The sequence below is a fragment of the Nicotiana tabacum genome, chromosome 2, assembly GCF_000715075.1.
Source record: "Nicotiana tabacum cultivar K326 chromosome 2, ASM71507v2, whole genome shotgun sequence".
NCBI classification, from domain to species: Eukaryota; Viridiplantae; Streptophyta; class Magnoliopsida; order Solanales; family Solanaceae; genus Nicotiana; species Nicotiana tabacum.
In genome coordinates, this window is record NC_134081.1 from 32,473,032 (window position 1) to 32,493,815 (window position 20,784).

General features: G+C 37.5%; 1 protein-coding gene and 1 pseudogene across 1 annotated transcript; one reads left to right on the top strand and one right to left on the bottom strand.

The window, feature by feature from the left end:
• Positions 1-15,732: 15,732 nt before the first annotated feature.
• Positions 15,733-17,059, bottom strand: LOC142166415 (uncharacterized; annotated as a pseudogene).
• A 2,278-nt stretch (positions 17,060-19,337) lies between these two features.
• On the top strand, positions 19,338-20,761 carry LOC107797038 (acid phosphatase 1-like). The gene is made up of 4 exons (XM_075228931.1): positions 19,338-19,630; positions 19,787-19,841; positions 20,121-20,333; positions 20,432-20,761. The coding sequence occupies exons 1-4, from the start codon at positions 19,612-19,614 to the stop codon at positions 20,703-20,705; spliced, it is 561 nt and encodes a 186-aa protein (XP_075085032.1). The 5' UTR covers positions 19,338-19,611; the 3' UTR covers positions 20,706-20,761.
• The last annotated feature ends 23 nt before the right edge of the window (positions 20,762-20,784 follow it).

Here is a 20,784-nt window from a genome sequence, read left to right on the forward strand (position 1 = left end):
CACTATGGCTCAAGAGGTTGAGATGGGTACTTCTTATGAGTGAGTTGTGAAGATAGCCCGGAGGATTGAGGGTGTACGCCAGCGGAGCCGAGAGCAGATTATGAGAGATAAGTGGTTCAGGTACTCTGGAGAGTTCAGAGGTGCTCCGTCCAGGGGCAGAGGTCAGTTCATGAGGGGACAGTCCAGCAGACCCCCATATCCAGCACCACCACCTCCTCGAGGTGCTCTAGTGCGACCTTATCTCAGTGCTATCCCAGAGAGTTCTTACCGCCCACCAGCTATTCAGGGTTCTCCCAGTGGGTATTCAGGTCCCCAGGGCCAGACACTTAGTCAGCAGCCCATTACACCGAAGAGTTATTACGAGTGCGGGGATCCCAGTCGCATGCGGAGGTTTTGTCCCAGGTTTCGAGGTAGACCAGTACAGCAGGGTCAGCAGCCTATGCTTACCGGACCAGTTGCTCCACCAGTAGTCCGACCACCCAGAGGTAGAGGACAGGTGGGTAGGGGCCGTCCTAGAGGTGGAGGTCAGCCAAGCGGAGGCCAGACAGTTGGCGCTCCAGCTCGGTTCTATGCTTTTCCGGCTAGACCAGATGCAGAGGCCTCAGATGCCATGATTATAGGTATTATTTCTGTTTGTGGCAAAGATGCCTCAGTATTATTTGATCCAGGATCTATGTATTCATATGTGTCATCTCTATTTGCTCCATTCTTGGGTGTTTCTCGTGAGTCCTTGAGTACTCCTTTTTATGTGTCCACTCTTGTGGGCGATTCTGTTGTTGTGAACCAGATCTACCGGTCCTGTATTATTACATTCTTTGGTTATGAAACTAGAGCAGATCTCCTATTGCTTGAGATGACCGATTTTGAAATTATTCTGGGTATGGACTGGTTATCTCCATATCATGATATTCTAGATTGTCATGCCAAGACTATTACCTTGGCTATTCCAGCATTGCCTAAGCTGGAGTGGAAGGGTTCGCCTGTTAGTTCATTTAATCGAGTTATTTCTTTTATAAAGGCTCAACATATGGTTGAGAAGGGTTGTTTGGCTTATCTAGCCTATGTTCGGGATACTACTGCAGAGACTCCGGCTATTGATTCAGTGCCTGTAGTTCGGGAGTTCCCCGATGTATTTCCGTCAGATCTTCCAGGTATGCCACCTGATCGTGATATTGATTTCTGTATTGACTTGGCTTCAGATACCCAGCCTATATCTATCCCACCGTATCGCATGGCTCCGAAAGAATTGAAAGAATTGAAAGAACAGCTTGAAGAGTTACTAGCCAAAGGGTTTGTCAGACCGAGTGTATCGCCTTGGGGTGCACCAGTATTATTTGTGAAAAAGAAGGATGGAACAATGCGGATGTGTATTGATTATCGCCAATTGAACAAAGTCACTATTAAGAACAAGTACCCGTTGCCGCGTATTGATGATCTATTTGACCAGTTGCAGGGTGCTAGGGTATTCTCTAAGATCAACTTGAGGTCGGGGTACCATCAGTTGAAGATTCGGGATTCGGGTGTTCCGAAGATTGCTTTCCATACTAGATATGGTCATTATGAGTTTCTGGTAATGTCTTTTGGTTTAACTAGTTAATCTCGGCATGACCTTCTTCCACTACCGATCTCATAAGTTGTACAACTGCCCCCGGGTTGAACTCGTCATCCTCGACCGATGACCCCAGGTTAGCGAGGGCATCGACCTCACTGTTTTGATCCCGAGGTATATGTTGCAAAGTCCATTCTTTGAATCGATGCAATGTTACCTGCAATTTATCTAGGTACCTTTGCATTCGTTCTTCTCTGACCTCGAACATCCCATTAACTTGGTTTACCACAAGGAGGGAGTCACACTTAGCTTCAATTACCTCTGCCCCCAAGCTTTTGGCTAGTTCGAGACCTTCAATCAAGGCCTTGTATTCGGCCTCCTTGTTAATCAATTTCACAGTCCTAATAGATTGTCTAACTACATTGCATGTCGGTGGTTTCAATACGATACCAAGTCCAGACCCTTTTGCGTTTGAGGCGCCGTCTGAGAGGGTCCAGATCCCCGATGAGGTCTGCCCCAGCAGCGATTATGGATCTGATGAACAGGGTATTCAGGCCATATATTGATTCATTTGTCATTGTCTTCATTGATGACATTTTGATCTACTCATGTAGTAAGGAGGAGCATGAGCAGCATATGAGAGTAGTGCTTCAAACATTGCGAGAACAAAAGTTATATGCTAAGTTCTCTAAATGTGAGTTTTGGCTAGAGTCTGTAGCATTTTTGGGACATATCGTATCGGGCGAAGGTATTAAAGTTGATCCCAAAAAGATTGAGGTAGTTCAGAATTGGCATCGTCCCACTTCGGCGACAGAGATCATGAGTTTTCTGGGTTTGGCAGGTTATTATCGTCGGTTCGTGAAAGGTTTTTCATCTATTGTAGCACCTTTGACCAAATTAACCTAGAAGGGTGCTCCTTTCCGATGGTCCGATGATTGTGAGGTGAGCTTTCAGAAGCTCAAGACATCATTGACTACAGCACCAGTGTTAGTGTTGCCTTCCGGTTCGGGGACGTATACAGTGTATTGCGATGCTTCGCGCGTTGGCTTGGGTTGTGTATTGATGTAGGAAGGGCAAGTTATTGTATATGCTTCACGTCAGCTGAAGCCCCACGAAAAGAATTATCCGGTACATGATTTGGAGTTAGCTGCGATTGTTCACGCTCTTAAGATTTGGAGGCATTATCTTTATGGGGTATCTTGTGAAGTTTACAATGATCATCGCAGTTTGCAGCATTTGTTCAAGCAGAAAGATCTAAATTTGAGACAGCGCAGATGACTGGAGTTACTAAAAGATTATGATATTACTATCCTGTATCATCCGGGCAAAGCAAATGTGGTTGCAGATGCCTTGAGCAGAAAGGCGAAGAGTATGGGTAGTTTGGCTTTCATTTCAGCAGAGGAAAGGCCATTAGCCTCAGATATTCAGTCCTTGGCTAAAAGACTTGTGAGCCTAGATATTTCAGAGCCCAGTCGAGTTCTTGCATGTATTGTGGCCCAATCTTCACTATTTGAGCAGATCAAGGCTCGCCAGTATGATGACCCACACCTGGTGGTTCTTCGTGAAACGGTACTACGAGGTGGTGCCAAGGAAGTCACTATTGGTGCAGATGGTGTTCTACGACTCCAGGATCGTTTGTGTGTTCCTAATATGGATGAACTGAGGAAAAAGATCCTGGATGAGGCACACAGTTCTCGATATTCTATTCATCCAGGTGCTACGAAGATGTATCATGACTTGAGGCAGCATTATTGGTGGCGACGAATAAAAAAGGACACAGTTGAGTATGTAGCTCGGTGTCTAAATTGCCAGCAAGTTAATTATGAGCACCAGAGGCCGGGTGGCCTACTTCAACAGATGACCATACTAGAGTGGAAATGGGAATGAATTACTATGGATTTTGTAGTTGGGTTGCCGCGGACCTTGAGGAAGTTTGATGCAGTTTAGGTGATTGTTGACAGGTTGACTAAGTCAGCACATTTTATTCCTGTTGTGACTACGTATACTTCAGAGAGGTTGGCCCAGATTTATATTCAGGCGATAGTTCGGTTGCACGGTGTACCAATTTCCATCATATCAGATAAAGGCCCTCAGTTTACTTCACATTTCTAGAGAGAAGTACAGAGTGAGTTGGGGACCCGTGTAGAGCTCAGCACAGCCTTTCATCCGCAGACCGATGGACAGTCAGAGAGGACAATTCAGATTTTGGAGGATATGCTCAGGGCATGTGTGATTGACTTTGGAGGTCAGTGGGATCGTTTCCTGCCTTTGGCCGAGTTTGCTTATAATAACAGTTACCAATCCAGCATCGAGATGGCTCCATTTGAGGCTTTATATGGTCGGCAATGTCGTTCACCTATCGGATGATTTGAGCCAGGTGAGGCTAAGTTATATGGTACTGATTTGGTAAGGGATGCCTTGGAAAAGGTAAAGTTGATTCAGGAGCGACTTCGTACAGCACAGTCCAGACAAAAGAGTTACGCGGATCAGAAAGCGCGTGATATATCATTTATGGTAGGTGAAAAAGTTCTCTTGAAGGTTTCGCCGATGAAGGGAATTATGAGATTCGGGAAGAAGGGCAAGTTGAGCCCAAGGTTTATAGGCCCATTTGAGATGTTGAAACGAGTTGGGGAGGTTTCTTATGAGCTTGCATTGCCTCCCAGCCTATCGGGAGTTCATCCGATTTTTCACGTATCTATGCTCCGAAAGTATCATGCCGACCTATCACATGTGTTAGACTTTAGCACAGTTCAGCTAGATAATAGCTTGGGTTATGAAGAGGAGCCAATTGCCATTGTTGATAAACAGGTTCGCTAGTTGAGGTCCAAGAGGATTTCTGCAGTAAAAATCCAGTGGAGGGGCCAACCAGTCGAGGAAGCGACTTGGGAGGCCGAGGAAGACATGCGGAGCACATATCCACACTTATTCAGCACTCCAGGTACAATTCTAAACCCATTCGAGGACGAACGTTTGTTTAAGAGGTGAAGAATGTAATGACCCAACCGGTCATTTTTAACTTTTAAAACCCCGTTCCCTAAAATAAAACTTCCTGTAGGTGCTTGTAATGATTTATGACTTGCGGGGATGGTTGGTGCGGGATTTGGAAGTGTTTGGGGTGAAACCAAAACACTTGGTTCCTTAAAATTGGCCTTAAAGTGCTAAGTTTGACTTCGGTCAACATTTTGTGAAAATGACCCCGGAATAGAATTTTGATGATTTTAACAGTTCCGTATGGTGATTTTGGACTTAGTAGCGTGTTCGAAATTTTATTTGGAAGTCCGTAGTTAAATTAGGCATGAAATGGCTAAAAACAAGAATTTAAGTTTGGAAGTTTGACCGATGAGTTGACTTTTTGATACCGAAGTCGGAATCCAGTTCCGAAAATTTTCATAGCTCCGTTATGTAATTTATGACTTGTGTGTACAATTTGAGGTCAATCGGAGTTGATTTGATAGGTTCTGACATTGAATGTAGAAGTTGAAAACTCTTAGTTTCATTAAGCTTGAAATAGGGTATAATTCATGGTTTTAGCGTTGTTTGATGTGATTTAGAGGTTCGACTAAGTTCGTATGATGTTTTAGGACTGTTGGTATATTTGGTTGAGGTCTCGAGGGCCTCGGGTGAGTTTCGGATGGTTAACGGATCAAAAATTTGAGTTAAAAAGCTGCTGCAATTTTTCCTCTTCTGTTGGACATTTTGGGCTGTGATCGAGCCCAGATATCGAGCCCAGGTATCGAGCCCAGGTATCGAGCCCAGATATCGAGCCCACGATCGAGCCCTGAGTCGAAGCCAGGGACGAGACTCAGTATCGAAGCCTCGATCGAAGGCAAGGCTCGAGGGCATGATCGAAGGCAAGGCTCGAGGGCATGATCAAAGCTAAGGCTCGAGGGCATGATCGAAGGCAAGGCTCGAGGGCATGATCGAAGGTAAGACTCGAGGACTAGGATCGAGACCCAAGCTCGATGCCCTGAGCGAAGGCCCAACCTCGATGCCCTGATCGAAGGCACAACCTCGATGCCCTGATCGAAGGCATATGTTCGATGCCCTGATCGAGGCCATGACCGAGGTCCAAGCTCGAGCCTGTGATCGAAGCCGCGGTCGAGGCCCAGTTCGAGAACCAGTTCCGAAGGCTGCTGGGCAGTTTTATAAAAAGAGGACATTCGTCCCATTTTCTATTTTTGGCGAACTTGAGCTTGAGTAGAGGCGACTTTTGACAGATTTTCAAGGGAAAAATATTAGGGTAAGTGATTCTAACTCGGATTTGGTCTACATATACAAGTGTATCATTATTTTTCACAATTTAATTAGTGTTTTGAGATTTGAGATTTGGAAAAGTTTAGAAATCTCATAGAAACAAAATTTTGAGATTTCGGTATCGATTCGGAGTCGGATTTGAGTGAAACTGATATGGTTGGATTCGTAATTGAATGGGTTGTCGAATTTCATAACTTTTGCCGGATTCCGAGATGTGGGCCCCGCGGGCGAATTTTTAATTAATTTCGAGATATTTATTAAAAATGTAGTATTTTCTTTTAGTGATTGTATCGAATTATTTTGGCTAGATTCGAGCCAGACAGAGTTGGATAATCGTGGAAAAGGCAAAATTGTGGATTAAATTGGATCAAGACGAGGTAAGTCTCTTGTCTAACCTTGTGAGGGAGAAATTACCTCATAGGTGATTATAAATCAAATAATTGTTGCTAATTGTGGGGGGGCTACGTACGCACGTGGTGACGAGAGTCCGTGCGTAGCTACTATTAATGCTAAAGTCCGGGTAGTTTAGGACACAGAGCATACCTTACTTGTGTAAATTGTATTCTTTGATTTATTTATATTAATTGATATCTATATGAATATATTGTGAATTGTTAGATAAAGATATTAAAGGATGGAAATCTCATAGGCTTGATTGTCTGTTTTAATCAATTAATTGTTAAAAAAAATTATTCTCCTCCCAAATTCATCTTATAATAAATACACTCTCCTTCCGGAGGCACATCAGAAAATGTCCTCTTTTCTTGTGGAGCGAGCCGAACGCCTCGGCAGGATAGATGCATCTATGGATCGCGCCGCATGTCCCTTGGCAGTGTGCACGACACTCTGGATCAGGTCGTACGTCCTCGGCAGAAATCGTGCTTAATAATAATAATTACACGATACTTTAATAATTTATTTCAGCTTGTGAAGCTAATTAATAAATTGGAAAATCCTTGAAATTTAATGAATTATTATTCTTGCTTGTTAAGGAATTAATTGTTACTCCGGTAAATGAGATTTAATTGATAAATTTGAAATTATTTGAATCGAAGGAATTTAATTAATATATTGAGAATTGTTATATTTGAAGGAATTTGATTATTTTCGTTGATTAAATAAATTATTGTAAATTCTGTAAATCATACTGATTTAAAAATCCTAGTTTTATTTCAGTTATTATTATTGACCCATAGTCAGTGTCAAAGTCGGCAATTTCGTCTCTACCACTTCGAGATTAATCTTGATACTTACTGGGTACACGTTGTTTACGTACTCATACTACACTTGCTGCACTTTTGTGCAGGATCTGAGACAGGTACTAGTGGAGGACCTATCATCACATACCCACGTCATCCCGAGGCATAGTGGTGAGCTGCCTTTCTGAGCCGTTCTGCAGCTACCAGTGTCTCTTCTTATATTTACATTCTGTCTATTTCATTTCAGACAGTATTTGGAGTTTTGTATAATCTACTAGATGCTCATTCACTTGTGACACCAGGTCTTGGCACACACATTGGTAGAGTTTGGGTTTATATTTTCTTGGTTTTAAATTTTATCAATGTATGCTTAATTTATTAGTTGGCTTGCCTAGCTGTAGTGTTGGGCACCATCACGACCTACATGTGAAATTGGGTCGTGACAACAACCAACTCAGCAAGTAACAAAATTAAATAAGGAACTGAGAAGCAGTGACGAGCTATAAAAATACAAATCATTTTAAAAGTTTTCAGTAAAGAGTGAACATGCTATCAAAACATCAACCAATAGAACAACATCAAAGGTAAACATATGAACCTAGATGATATCATGAGTAGGGTCATAAACAACGAGATGTTTCATTAAGCTTTTCTTTAGAAATATTATTATTAAGGAGAATTCACGCCGAAAGGGGTCAAAAGAGATAGACATTACATACCTTGATTAGCAGCCTTCCTATAATTAAATCACAACCAGAGCAACTCCTACAAGTTTACTCTACACAAAACAATAACCATACTAGTGTCAAACAACCTGAAAATATAATGAAAAATGACTATCTCACAGTCCCCATCATTATGTGGTATTTCTCCACGCCCTTTATCCTCCCAAACTTCATATAAATAGTAACACAAGATAAACCCAATAACAACACAAAGTAGCCAACAAAATAGTTCAAAACAGCCCTCTACAAGTTGAACAACTCGGACTCACGACTTCCGATCATCCTTCCGTGAATTCTTACTATTATGGAACAAATTTTTCTACCTTTCCAACACAATAAAGGGATGAAAGAGGGCATTATACTTACCTTATTTTGTGAAGAGCTCAGCTCTTAACTTGGGGTTCTTCAACTCTTAGGTTTTCCTCCAACTAGAATTTAAAAATAAGAGAAAATAACTTAGGAACTTTTTGGAGAGAGCTTTTATGGTTGTTTGGGAGTGAATTTGATAAAAAAAAAAAAAAAAAGTGAGATAAAAAATAGGATAATCAGCCCCTTTAAGGGGCTTATTTAGCTTACCCTCTTGGCCAAAAATAGTGGCCTTTCTTTTTAAGCAATAAGGTGATGCACCTACTTGTCACATACTTGCTTAATAGGTGATACATGTTGACTCTTATTTCATTTTTAAACACATATCTCGCCGTCGTTTAATAATTAAGACATGTGTCAAGTAGCTCAAACAAGTGGGACGGGTAAGCAAGTAGCTCAAGCAAGTAGGACGGGTAAGCAAGTAGCTCATTTTTTGTCCAATTATCCCATTTCTTTTTCAAGTCTCGTTCACCTTAACTTTTATTTAATTCATATCTATACCTGGACCTTTAAGCTTCATTATGGATTATTTCTCTCACGTTCAAGCACATTCACCGATCTCAACTTAGACATATACATGTTGAAAGGTACGGGATATTACATCATTCCCCTCCCCCTTTGAATCATGTGTCCTCGAATGAGAGTTGTAACTTAAAAAAAATAGCCTTAATTATGAGAATTTTCAAAAAGATTGGCAGAGTTTCCTTTGTGGATAGGACTATCCATCTACCAATCAGCCAAAAAATACAACACGCCTCACAGGGCTACATAATGCATCTCACTACATTGAACTAGATAACAATAACACCTGGCCACACAGGGCCATTCAATACCAATATACATATTAATTACACATGTTATTATTGTTGGAATGATATGAAGAAAAATATTGCGGAATTCATTGCTCAGTGTCATAATTGCCAGCAGGTCAAACCTTCAAAAGTTATTGTCTTCTTCAATAAAATATTTTCAAGCTCAACCAAACCAACAATAGTGTTATTCAATTTTCTTCAATCGAACAAATCCAACTCATTATGAATAAATAATATAAGTTTAATGAGATATTACCCGTTCAATTTTAACCACGAAATATTTGAATTGTTCGTATTAAGCAATAATAAGTTAAGTAATATACACAAGGATGGATAATCCATTAGTATCACTAAGCTCCCTCGGGATTTAAACTATATCCATTTTGTTGAAAAGTCATGTTTGGTCATATATATACACAACCAAACCTCTCTATAACAGCCTCATTTGTTCCTATATTTTTTGGCTTTTATAGCGAATGGCCGTTATACACATATAACTGCATTTGACGTTTAAATACTTTTTGGATGTTATAGATAAAACTTATCCAAAAATTAATTATTTTTCTTTTTTTAATGTTACATATAAAAGATAAGAAAATTCTTCAAATTTAAAATCTCACAAGATATGCATATTTCACTAGGTATATATTGAAGAAAGCTAATACATTATTAATAAATTCATACTAAACGTACACAGAGATTTAAACTCTAAGAGACACATTTTAAAGCTACTAGGAATATAAATTCTTTCAAGATTGATGAAAGAACTTTATAGTTGTAGCTGTTTCGTAGATTTCATTCTCTTACTACCAATATAATACTTGAATTGCCGAAGATTCGTGTCTAAATTTTCAGCAAAAAAGTATCTAATGAAAAATATATCATGTGCATATCTTCAAATCTTATGTCTTATGCGAGATAGAAACTTTGTTTAATGGAAAAGATTGTGTGCATATTTTTAGAATTTTTATTAGTAATCTTAAAGATTCTATATAGCTATTATAGAGGGATAATTTTATAAAGAGCGTTTTGCTATAAATATGGTTGTTGCTACTATAGGTAAAAAGTTGTTATAGAGAGATAAAATATAACTTAAAAAATCTGTTCTAAGGAAAACTTGACTTTTATAGTGAATGGGTGTTCTCTCTCTCTCTCTCTCTCTCTCTCTCTCTCTCTCTCTCTCTCTCTCTCTCTCTCTCTCTCTATATATATATATATATATATATATATATATATATATATATATATATATATTGATGTTTCTGCTTAATGGCAACTCATAATTAAGTTTGGGTAATGCTAAAAGTCAGCACATTCGCTAATGCGCTTGAGTAGTGCTAAAAGTCAGCTCATATATACGTATTATATTATATATATATATATATTTCTTTTTGGCAATAATCTGTAAATATTACCATAGCAACAAAAAGTTTGTACATACTAAAGGCATATAGTATACGTCAATTAGTAATACTAGACCCTAAAAGAAAAACACCAACAGTCTACTATACATTTGCACTAACTACAAAATCGATTAACTAATATTTGACAGTTTCTTGCCTTCCTTGAACCTGCTCGTGTGTTGATCCTTTCCTGCATTTCCTTCTTAATTTGACTACTACAGAATTCCGTGGTTAAACAAATTTGTCTAAAGATCCTCCAATTCCTGGCTTGCCAGGTGTAATAGATCATAGCTCCGAGAATAGCTGCTGCAACTTCTTTTCGAAACTGTCTCTAATGCCTTCTCCTTATCCATTGTAATATTTCAGATACATTATTTATAGGGATATGAATACCAGACTAAGTAACTAGATCAGTTATTAAGTTGGTAATCCATTGGCACTCTACAAATAGGTGTAGGTGTGTCTCCAGAACATCCTGCCCACATAAATAGCATGCAGTATCTCCTGAGACAGGGATATGCAACTTCATCAATCTCTCCTTAATCAGCAGTTTTTGTTGATTTGCTAACCATAACATAACACGTTGCCTTGATAGCATAAGCCCACTCCAAATCAGTTCTGCTTCTCGCAACCTTGTACTCAATTTAGCCATAGCAATGTAGCTACATGAAATAGAGTAAGCACCACTACTAGTCAGCTTATAAATGTTGCCCGTGTACCAATATGCCATTTTTTCCTTTAGCTCATTCAACTTCTTCCAATGCCAGCTACAATCCATCTGTGGATTGTGAGCCCATATATCCCTACACGTCTTCATATATATACCATGTACACATTTGACCCATAGAGCATCTTTTTTTTTTGTCACCAATAGCCATAATAGCTTACCTATAGAGACCACATTCCATGTTTGCAGCCTTTGATATAAAGTCCACCAAATTTCTTTGGTTGACAGACTTTTTCCCAAGCAGCCAAAGACATTTTTCTATGCTCTTTAGTGCTACCCCATAAGTAGTCTCTACACTTTCTATCAATTGCTTTAGACCCACTTTGAGGAAGTATAAAAACAGCTCCCCAAAAGTTATACACATAAAAGAATACAACATTTATGACCTGCAATCTGCCAGCATAGGAAAGTTGCTTTGAGTATCCAGTGTTGATCCTCATTATAGTATTCTCCACTAATTGATGACATTCTACTTTGCTCCACTTCTTTTAAGATAGGGGGAGTCCAAGATACCTCATAGGTAATGAGCCAAGGGAGAAACTAGCGGTATCCAAAATTTCATTCATCAAATCCTCTTCTATCCCACCTAAAAAAATATGTGATTTGTCCAAATTGGCCACTAAACCTGAGACAACACTAAAATGATTGATAGCTTCCATCATTCTGTGTATAGACTTTATGTTGCCTTTACAGAATAACATTAAGTCATCTGCAAAATAAGATGAGTTAGCTTTATGCTTTTACACATTGGATGATACTGAAAGTCAGGCAGATCATCTATTTTCCTCAGCACTCTTGACAGATATTCCATAACCAACACAAAGAGAAGAGGAGACATGGGGTCTCCTTGCCTGAGCCCTCTCTTTCCTTCAAAATACTTATAGCCTTCTCCATTAACCTTGACAGTGAAAGAAGTTGATGTTACACATACCATAATAAGCTTTATAAATGGTATAGGAAAACCATATCCTCGGAGTATCTCTTCTAAAATATCCCAGCTAACCATATCATAATCCTTCTTAAGATCAATTTTTATTAGATACCTAGGTGTAGTCTTCCTATTATAGTGTCTCGACAGATCATGGCATATTAGTATATTGTGTATGAGAGATCTCCCTTCAATGAATACAGCTTGGTTGTCAGCAACCAAAACAGAAAGTGCTTCCTTGAGTATCTTACTGATTACTTTTGAAATGCATTTGTAGATAACATTACAGCATGATATTGGTCTAAATTGACTAGCTAGCTGAGGATTTTCCACCTTAGGAATCAGGGCAATATTTGTTGAGTTGATCTGTGTTAGGAGTTGTCCATTGTCAAAAATTTCCAGAATTGCATTAGTCACCTCCTCTCCTATAATGGGCCATGATGCCTTGTAGAACCCACTTCCATATCCATCCGGCCCTGGATTCTTAGTTTCCTCAATGTTAAACACTGCTTCTTTGACTTCAACAGTTGTGTATGGCCTAACCAGTTGCAGTTGTTGTGATGTAGTCAATGTATGACCATTTTTTATAAAGATTTGAAAAGTAGAGATTCTGTTATTCCCTTTTATCCCTAGTAACTCCTGGTAATACTCTACAAAGAAATCTGCTATCTCTTGTTGATCTGTCACCACTTTACCAAGCTTGTCTGTCAACTGAAGAACTACTTGTTGCAATTTTCTGTGTTTGATCACAGAGAAAAAATATCTGTTGTTATCATTATCCAATTTGAGCCATATAACTTTACTTCTTTGTTGGAGGTAAACCTCAGCAAGATAAGAGGACCTCTTGAACCTTTAAAAGAGATCCTTCTCTACCTGTTGTATCCTTGTATCAAGAGGATTACTATGCAGTTCTGCCTGTATCTTTGCAAGAGCTAACCTGTCTTCATCTGCCCTTGCTACAATATCACTAAAATATCTTCTGCTGAAATTTTTAAATTTAGCTTTCAACATTTTCATCTTCTTGACAACTTGAAACATATTGTGTCCCTAGATTGATTCCATCCAGCCTTCCTTCACAACCTCCAAGAAATCTGGATGTGAAGTCCACACATTATAAAACTTGAAAGCAGGCTTGTTCTTCCTTTGTGTACTATATTGAGTCAATTTTAAAGGGCAATGATCACTAATATTTTCTAGTAGGAATTGTGCTCGAAAACTAGCCATGTTATTTAGCCATGCTGAATTGATGAAAGTCCAATCAATTCTTGACCTAATCCTGCAATCTACATGCCTATCATTCCAAGTGTATCGACTACCAGTTGTGGGGAATTCAAGTAGTCCACAATTTTCAACGCGCCTATGAAAATTAGAAATCTCAGCCATAGTAACAGGTGTACCACCTATCATATCCTCCAGATTCAAAATAGAGTTAAACTTTCCCACCACAATTCAAGGATGTGTCATTCCATTAGCTACTCCTTCCAGATAACTCCATAAACTCCTCCTCTCATCTTTAGTATTATGTGTATATACAAATGTCATTATGGAAGTAGTTTGTAAACTCACCTGGTTAATTTGACATGTGATTGCCTGTGCACACATGGTCAGTAAATCAACTTTGAAACACTCAAGTCTCCAAGTCACCTAAACTCTCCCATTATAGTGTTCAGCTAAGTTTGTGATATACCCCCATCCACCAAAAAATTTGCGGGCTAATTGATCCACCTTGTTTACTTTTATTTTAGTTTCCAATAATCCTATCAAACCAATATCCTCTTTATTACAAAGGAGTTTGATCTCCTTTTGTTTGTTAGGAGCATTGATGCCCCTAACATTCCAGCACATGAGATTATTCATGCTCAATGGGAGAGTTAGGCTCCCCCCCCCCCCACATTCATATCATTACTGTTTTTTTCCTGCACATTCAAGCCCCTAACATCCTCTTGCACCAGAGTTTGGAAAGTATTCTGATCTTCTTTGGCTCTCCCCTTACTCGTATTTTGTGGTTGCCTGTTTGTATGCTTAACAGTATGCTGAGGTGTGACCCATCCTTCCTTTTCCTGTGTCTTCTTACCCTGTTTCTCCTTTATTTTATTATTCCCCTGATGTATAGGCATAGTCTTTTCCCTTGGCACCTTCCCTGTACTTACTTCATTGGAAGTAACTTTTGTGTTGTTATCTTGTGCTTGCCCCTTAGGATGAGGTTGCTGCACTTTCTTTGCACTTTCTTAGCTCTGCATACTTGTTCATCATGGCCATACTTCTTGTAAGTTTTACATAGTATTAGCTTCCAATCATATTGCACCTTTTGTTCCATAAGTAGGCCTCTTTCATTTTTGAAATACACTTTTTCTGGTAAAGGTGTATCCATTTCAACCTCAATAAGTAGTCTAGCAAATCTCAATTCTACTTTCTTCTCAGTGTGGTTATCAACCATCAGTGGCTCGCCTATTAATCTTCCAATTTTACTCAAACATTTTGAGCTCCAATATTTGATCTCAAGCCCTGGCAATTTAACCCAAATTAGGACAGTGTATAACTCTTCACGTGTGAATTCCATATCCAGATTCCAAGCCTTCACAATGAAAGGTTTGTTATCGAAATGGTAGATTCCTCCCTGTATAACCTCATTTTTACCAATTTCAGAGCCAAACCTTACTAGAACTATGCCATTTTTAACATAGAAACATTATTAATTCCATGCTTCCCCCACAGGCGTCGAACATACCCATTCAAATTTGCGAAAGGAGGATGAGGCCCCAGCACATATCAAACTACAGCAGATTTCCAGTACTCCAGTTCAGAACTTATGTCCTCTATGTCAATTTCACAAACAGGTACTGCCTCATGAATTTTAGGAGCTACATATTCAAGTTTAAAACCAGCGTTCGTTACCTTAGCAATATCGAAGTTGTCCCAGATGGATCCTTTTGAATTTAGCTCTGGTGAAGCCTCAACCACATCTGCCCACGACAATTTTCTTTGACTGGACCCTAATTGGACCACATCCGTCCACTTCTGTTGGGATTTCAAAGTTCCTTCTCCAGTTTCTGGTATCGGCGATCTAATTTGACTTGGAGTGGTTACTGTTCCATCAAATTCCTCATTGATAGTTGCTCCTGTTACTGTTTCATCTGTTGCACTGACTTCAATCGAGGGTGTTGGATCCATTCTTCCCTTCATTCGATCATCCTTCCTCCGTTGTTGGTTTGTGATGGATTCCTGAGCCATAATTGCCTTCTGAGAGGGGTTCCTTGCTCTCTTCCCCATGGATGGCACACGTTTAGGCTAACATGCGCTGAGAGAGAAAAAAGCTCCTACCCCTAATAAATTATATAATATTATATTATATTATATTATATTAGTATGATTTTATTTTTCTTTAGGGCATCTCAAATCTTTACCCCCATTTTGGTCCCCAAAATGGGGATTTTTCCGTTTTGGGGACAACTTACTCCAACCATTCCCCCATTTTTTCTCCCAAAAGAGAATATTCTTTTTTATATTCTTCTCTCTCTTCTATATTATATTATTATCTTTCATTTCAATTTTTTTTAATTTCCATTAAACAAATTCCATCTTTTATTTACATTAATTTGTAATTTCCATTAAAATAATTCCATAAAATTTTGAATAATATACTTTGTAAGCAATTATTATAGATTAACTAATAATTCAAATAAAAGTGAAGTCATTGCGATACAAGATTAATTATATACATATTACATAACGATAAAATTTATACGAAATACTACATAAATATTCAATTTCAACCTCTAGTATTCTCCCATAAATAATCTATTAATGCATTACGAAGTACAAAATGGGCATCTTTGTCCTTAATTCTTCTATGTCGAGCTAAAAATTCTTGAAATCGTTGGTTTTCATCTACTGTTATTTCTACTGTTGGAGGTGGACCTTCCAAATCATCTTGAATTAGTGCATTAAGATCACGCTCATTCTCGATTATCATGTTGTGCAGTATAATACATGTAGTCATTATATCATGTAGCACTTCTTTTTGCCAAAAATGTGACGGTCCTACAACAATTGCAAAACTCCGAATGTACGTTCAACATCTTTTCGATATGATTCTTGTTTCATCGCAAAATATTTCTTCTTTGCCGAACGTGGCTCACGAATAATTTGCACAAGGGTTGACCATTTTGGATATATACCGTCAGCTAAATAATAACCCATATTATATTTTTGTCCTTGAATAACATAATATTCGGGAGGAACAGTACATGCAGCAAGATCGGAAAACAAATATGATGACTCTAAAATATTAATGTCATTATTGGTGTCGGGCATACCAAAATATGCATGCCATATCCAAAGGTCATAATCAGCCACAACTTCAAGAATAATTGTTGGGGATCCACTACGACCTGCATATTATCCAGCCCATGCCGTTGGACAATTTTTCCATTTCCAATGTATGCAGTCTAGACTGCCTAGCATTCCCGGAAAGCCACGCTGTTCACCGATGTGCAGAAGTCTTGCAATATCGTTAGGTATTGGTAATCTCAAATACTGCTCGCCAAAAACCTCTACAATAGCTCGGCAAAATCTCTTCAGGCTCTCTATTGCAGTCGGTTCTCTAATTTTTACATATTCATCAGTGGCATCCGTTGGCAAACTATATGCCAGTATTCTAAATACGGCTATAATTTTTGTAGAGTAGATAATTCAAATCTACCCATAGCATCGGTGCGTTGTACAAAGTACATATCATGAGCTTGAACTTCATCAACTATTCGGAGGAACAAATTACGGGACATCCGATATCTACGACGAAACTGGCGATCATTATAGCATGGATTTTCTTAAAAATAATCCAGAAATAAATTATTATCAGCACCTTCACGATCTCGAGTGAGTACCACATGACCAGAAATAGAGCCAACTCTGATAGCATTATTATTTTGATCGTGCAAATACTGCAACACATAATTGTTCATCTGAAATGCTTGCATGCACAATTGCATGTGAGCTTCAAGGCCATGTGACTGTAATTCTTTTGAAAACGATGACGATGATGAAGAGAAATTTGAATCATTATTATTAGATGAACCTCACATATAGAAATTCATTTTTAGATGACAAATAATAATTTTTAGTTACTTTTGAAATGATTTGGAAATCTAATGTTATTTTTTCAAAATAATGTTCCTTTTTATAGAGCTTTTTATTTAGTAAAGATGTCTATTGAATAACGTGTAGAGATATTTATTTAGTAAAGATAAGAGAGATAAGAATGAAATCCAATGGACGATTGAGATTAATACGAAATCTACTCGACGACTTAGATCAAAATAAATCTTATCCTATTTGGGTCTACAAAATTATTGTGTCTGGTGATATGTCTATTGAATAACGTGTAGAGATATTTATTTAATAAAGATAAGAATGAAATCCAACGGACGGTTGAGATTAATACGAAATCTACTCGACGGCTTAGATCAAAATAAATCTTATCCTATTGGGGTCTCTTGAATTATTGTGTCTGGTGAGTTGTCTATTGAATAACGTGTAGAGATATTTATTTAGTAAAGATAAGATAGAGATAAGGATGAAATCCAACGGACGGTTGAGATTAGGACGAAATCTACTCAACGACTTAGATCAAAATAAATCTTATCATATTGGTGTCTATTAATTTGTAGTGTCGGGTGAGTTGTCTATTGAATAACGTGTAGAGATATTTATTTAGTAAAGATAAAATAGAGATAAGGATGAAATCCAACGGACGGTTGAGATTAGGACGAAATCCACTCGACGACTTAGATCAAAATAAATCTTATTCTATTGGGGTCTGTTAATTTATAGTGTCTGGTGAGTTGTCTATTGAATAACGTGTAGATATATTTATTTAGTAAATATAAGATAGAGATAAGGATGAAATCCAATGGACGGTTGAGATTAGGACGAAATCTACTTGACGGCTTAGATCAAAATAAATCTTATCCTATTGGGGTCTATTAATTTGTAGTGTCTACATTTATCTCTCTATATATATTTATGGTGTTAGCATATCGTTTCATAACCATAAGTGCCTTTTATTTTTTTTAACCATATAATTTACTTTTTCTCTAATCACTTGAAAATAAAATGTCCATTCGATCTGTAGGATACTCTGTAGATGAAGATCTTCTATTATGCCAAATGTATTTAGATATTTCTCAAGATCCAATAACGGGAGTCTATCAATCTAGAGATCAATTTTGGTCTCGAGTTGTAGATGCATACAATGATGCAAAGATATTTAATTGGGAGATTCGCAACAAAAAATCACTATAACATCGATTTGCAAATATTGAGAAGGCAGTAAGAAAATTAAATGGATGTGTACGTCAAGTAGAAATGTTGCGTCCTAGTGGTGCTTCAGAGCAAGACATTGTGAGTATTTATTTTGTAGTTACTTATACTTTATTTGTGTATATTTACTTATTGTTTTTCTTATCTTTTTTTTAAACATTGCAGCTTACACAAGCAAAAGCTTTATTTATGCAAGATCCAAACTTCAAAAAATGATTTAAATTTGATCATGTGTGGGCTCTAATGAAGGATTTTGAGAAGTTTAACGATGGCAATGTTGAAAGAAAAAAAACAAGAAAGCAAAACGATGCTAATATATCATCGGACTCTAAGGTTCGTGCCCCTGATTCACCCTGTGTATCATCTCCTAACTTATCATTTTCAGTAAATTTAAATGAGGATGTTGCAAGTGATTCTACACCATCACAACGACCAAGTGGGGTGAAGAAAGCAAAAATGAAGAGAAAAATCGACGATGGTTATATGAAGATAGTCGAATCACAAAATAATCGAATTTGTTGTGGCGGTGAATAGTGCAACTGAGAGACAAAAAGAAACAAATGACATTGAAAGAGAAAAAATAATACTAAAAGAATTGAAATATGATCGTAAAATTATGTCCATGGATGTGGATTCTGTTTTGGATCCAGTTCGTCGTGAATATTTCCGGCAAGAACAACAATAAATAATGTATAAAAGAAGTCAACAACCACAACAGTCACAACCACAACAATTATCTGCCCCATTCGCTCAATACTATAATAATTTTGGTGTACCTGAAAATGACATGTCTCGGTACTAAATTATTATGTTATTTAACGTAGTTTCAATTTTAATGTATTTTAATTTAATGTATTTTTAATTTTAATGTATTTTTAATTTTAATGTATTTTAATTTAATGTATTTTCAATTTTAATGTATTTCAATTTTAGCAACATCAAATATTTTATCTTTGCACCTTTCATTTTTTGTGATGGTTATATTTTTTTCATACAATTATAACTCATAATAAAATTAACTACCAATATAAAAAAAAAAAATAGATGCACGATAATTAATTTTTCAAAATTATACGTCAAAGTTAAGATGAAAAATTAATTAGGTAAATATATTATATAAACATAATTAAGTATATATAAAAAGATAAATTAAAAGATTAAATAATAAAAATAATAATATTTTAATGAAAAATAGTAAATGGGGAGATGAATAGTGTGTCCCAAATTTGGGGAGACACTATTCACTCTCCATTTTGGGGACAAAAATGGGGGAGGGTTGGAGTGAAATTTTTGGGGACAAGGTTGGAGTTGCTCTTAGAAGTATAGAATGACTCTATCTTCGCAAGGTAAGCGTAAGGGCTGCGTACCAGTATGTTGTTGTTTAAAAGTATAGAAGGACGTTTCTGCCGTGAAAATTATTGGTAATTTTCGTTTTTAAGAAAGAGTTTATGTGAATGACGATGTTGTTCTTTCTAACGATGACCTTGACCCTTGGATCTTAGATGTTGATGACACTTGTCTCTCCAATCTTTTTTATTACCAAGGGAAGCAATTCGGGTAAGTGAATTTCCGATCCTTTTTGTTCTAGACGGATTTAAGATCTTGTTCTTTGGGTCTTTGATTTTGGTGCGTGATACCATTTGGGAACATGTTCTAGTCATGTTAGCACGCTTTACTTTAAAATATCTTTTAGTCATGTAAGGTATGTAGAACTAACTTATATGATGATCACTGAGAATCCGTACCCAACTTAAATTTCCGAATGTGGCGTAGCTATTACTGTTATCTGTTCTTTGATTTTCATGGATTTTAATTTGTAGCATCAATGTAATGTAGGGTTGATCCATACGATCCAAAGGGATTTCACGAATGGGCATCAAAAGGAGTTTGCCCAGCAATTCCTGCTGTACTAAGATTGTACAACAAATTGATTGAATGTGGATTTAGAGTATTCCTTGTCACTGGTAGAAGTGAATCCACACTTGGACAAGCCACCCTTTACAATCTCCACAACCAAGGATTTCTTGGCTATGAACGTCTAACTTTAAGGTATTGTCTACTCTACTATTGTTGGTCATGCTGAATTTCAATGATTTAGGTTGACTATTTAAGAGAAACGTTCTTATGATTTTCTGATGAAATTGCAGGGAAGATGAGTACGAAGGAATGAGTTCAATTGTTTATAAGTCAGAGATAAGGAAAAAGTTGGTAGGAGAGGGGTACAGGATATGGGGCAACGTAGGAGATCAATGGAGTGATCTTCAAGGAGAGTATATAGGCAATCGAACATTTAAACTTCCCAATCCCATGTACTTTATCCCTTTAGAAAAATTGAAATGTAATTATTGTGTGAAAGCATGGTCTCTTGACATAAATAATAATAATGGACATTTCATTTATGCTATAGCGAGGCTATTGTAACCAGTCACAAGTATTAGTAACACTTTCGTTTACATTTGGAATCATACTTGTAACAACAATGGTAAGATAATTATATTTG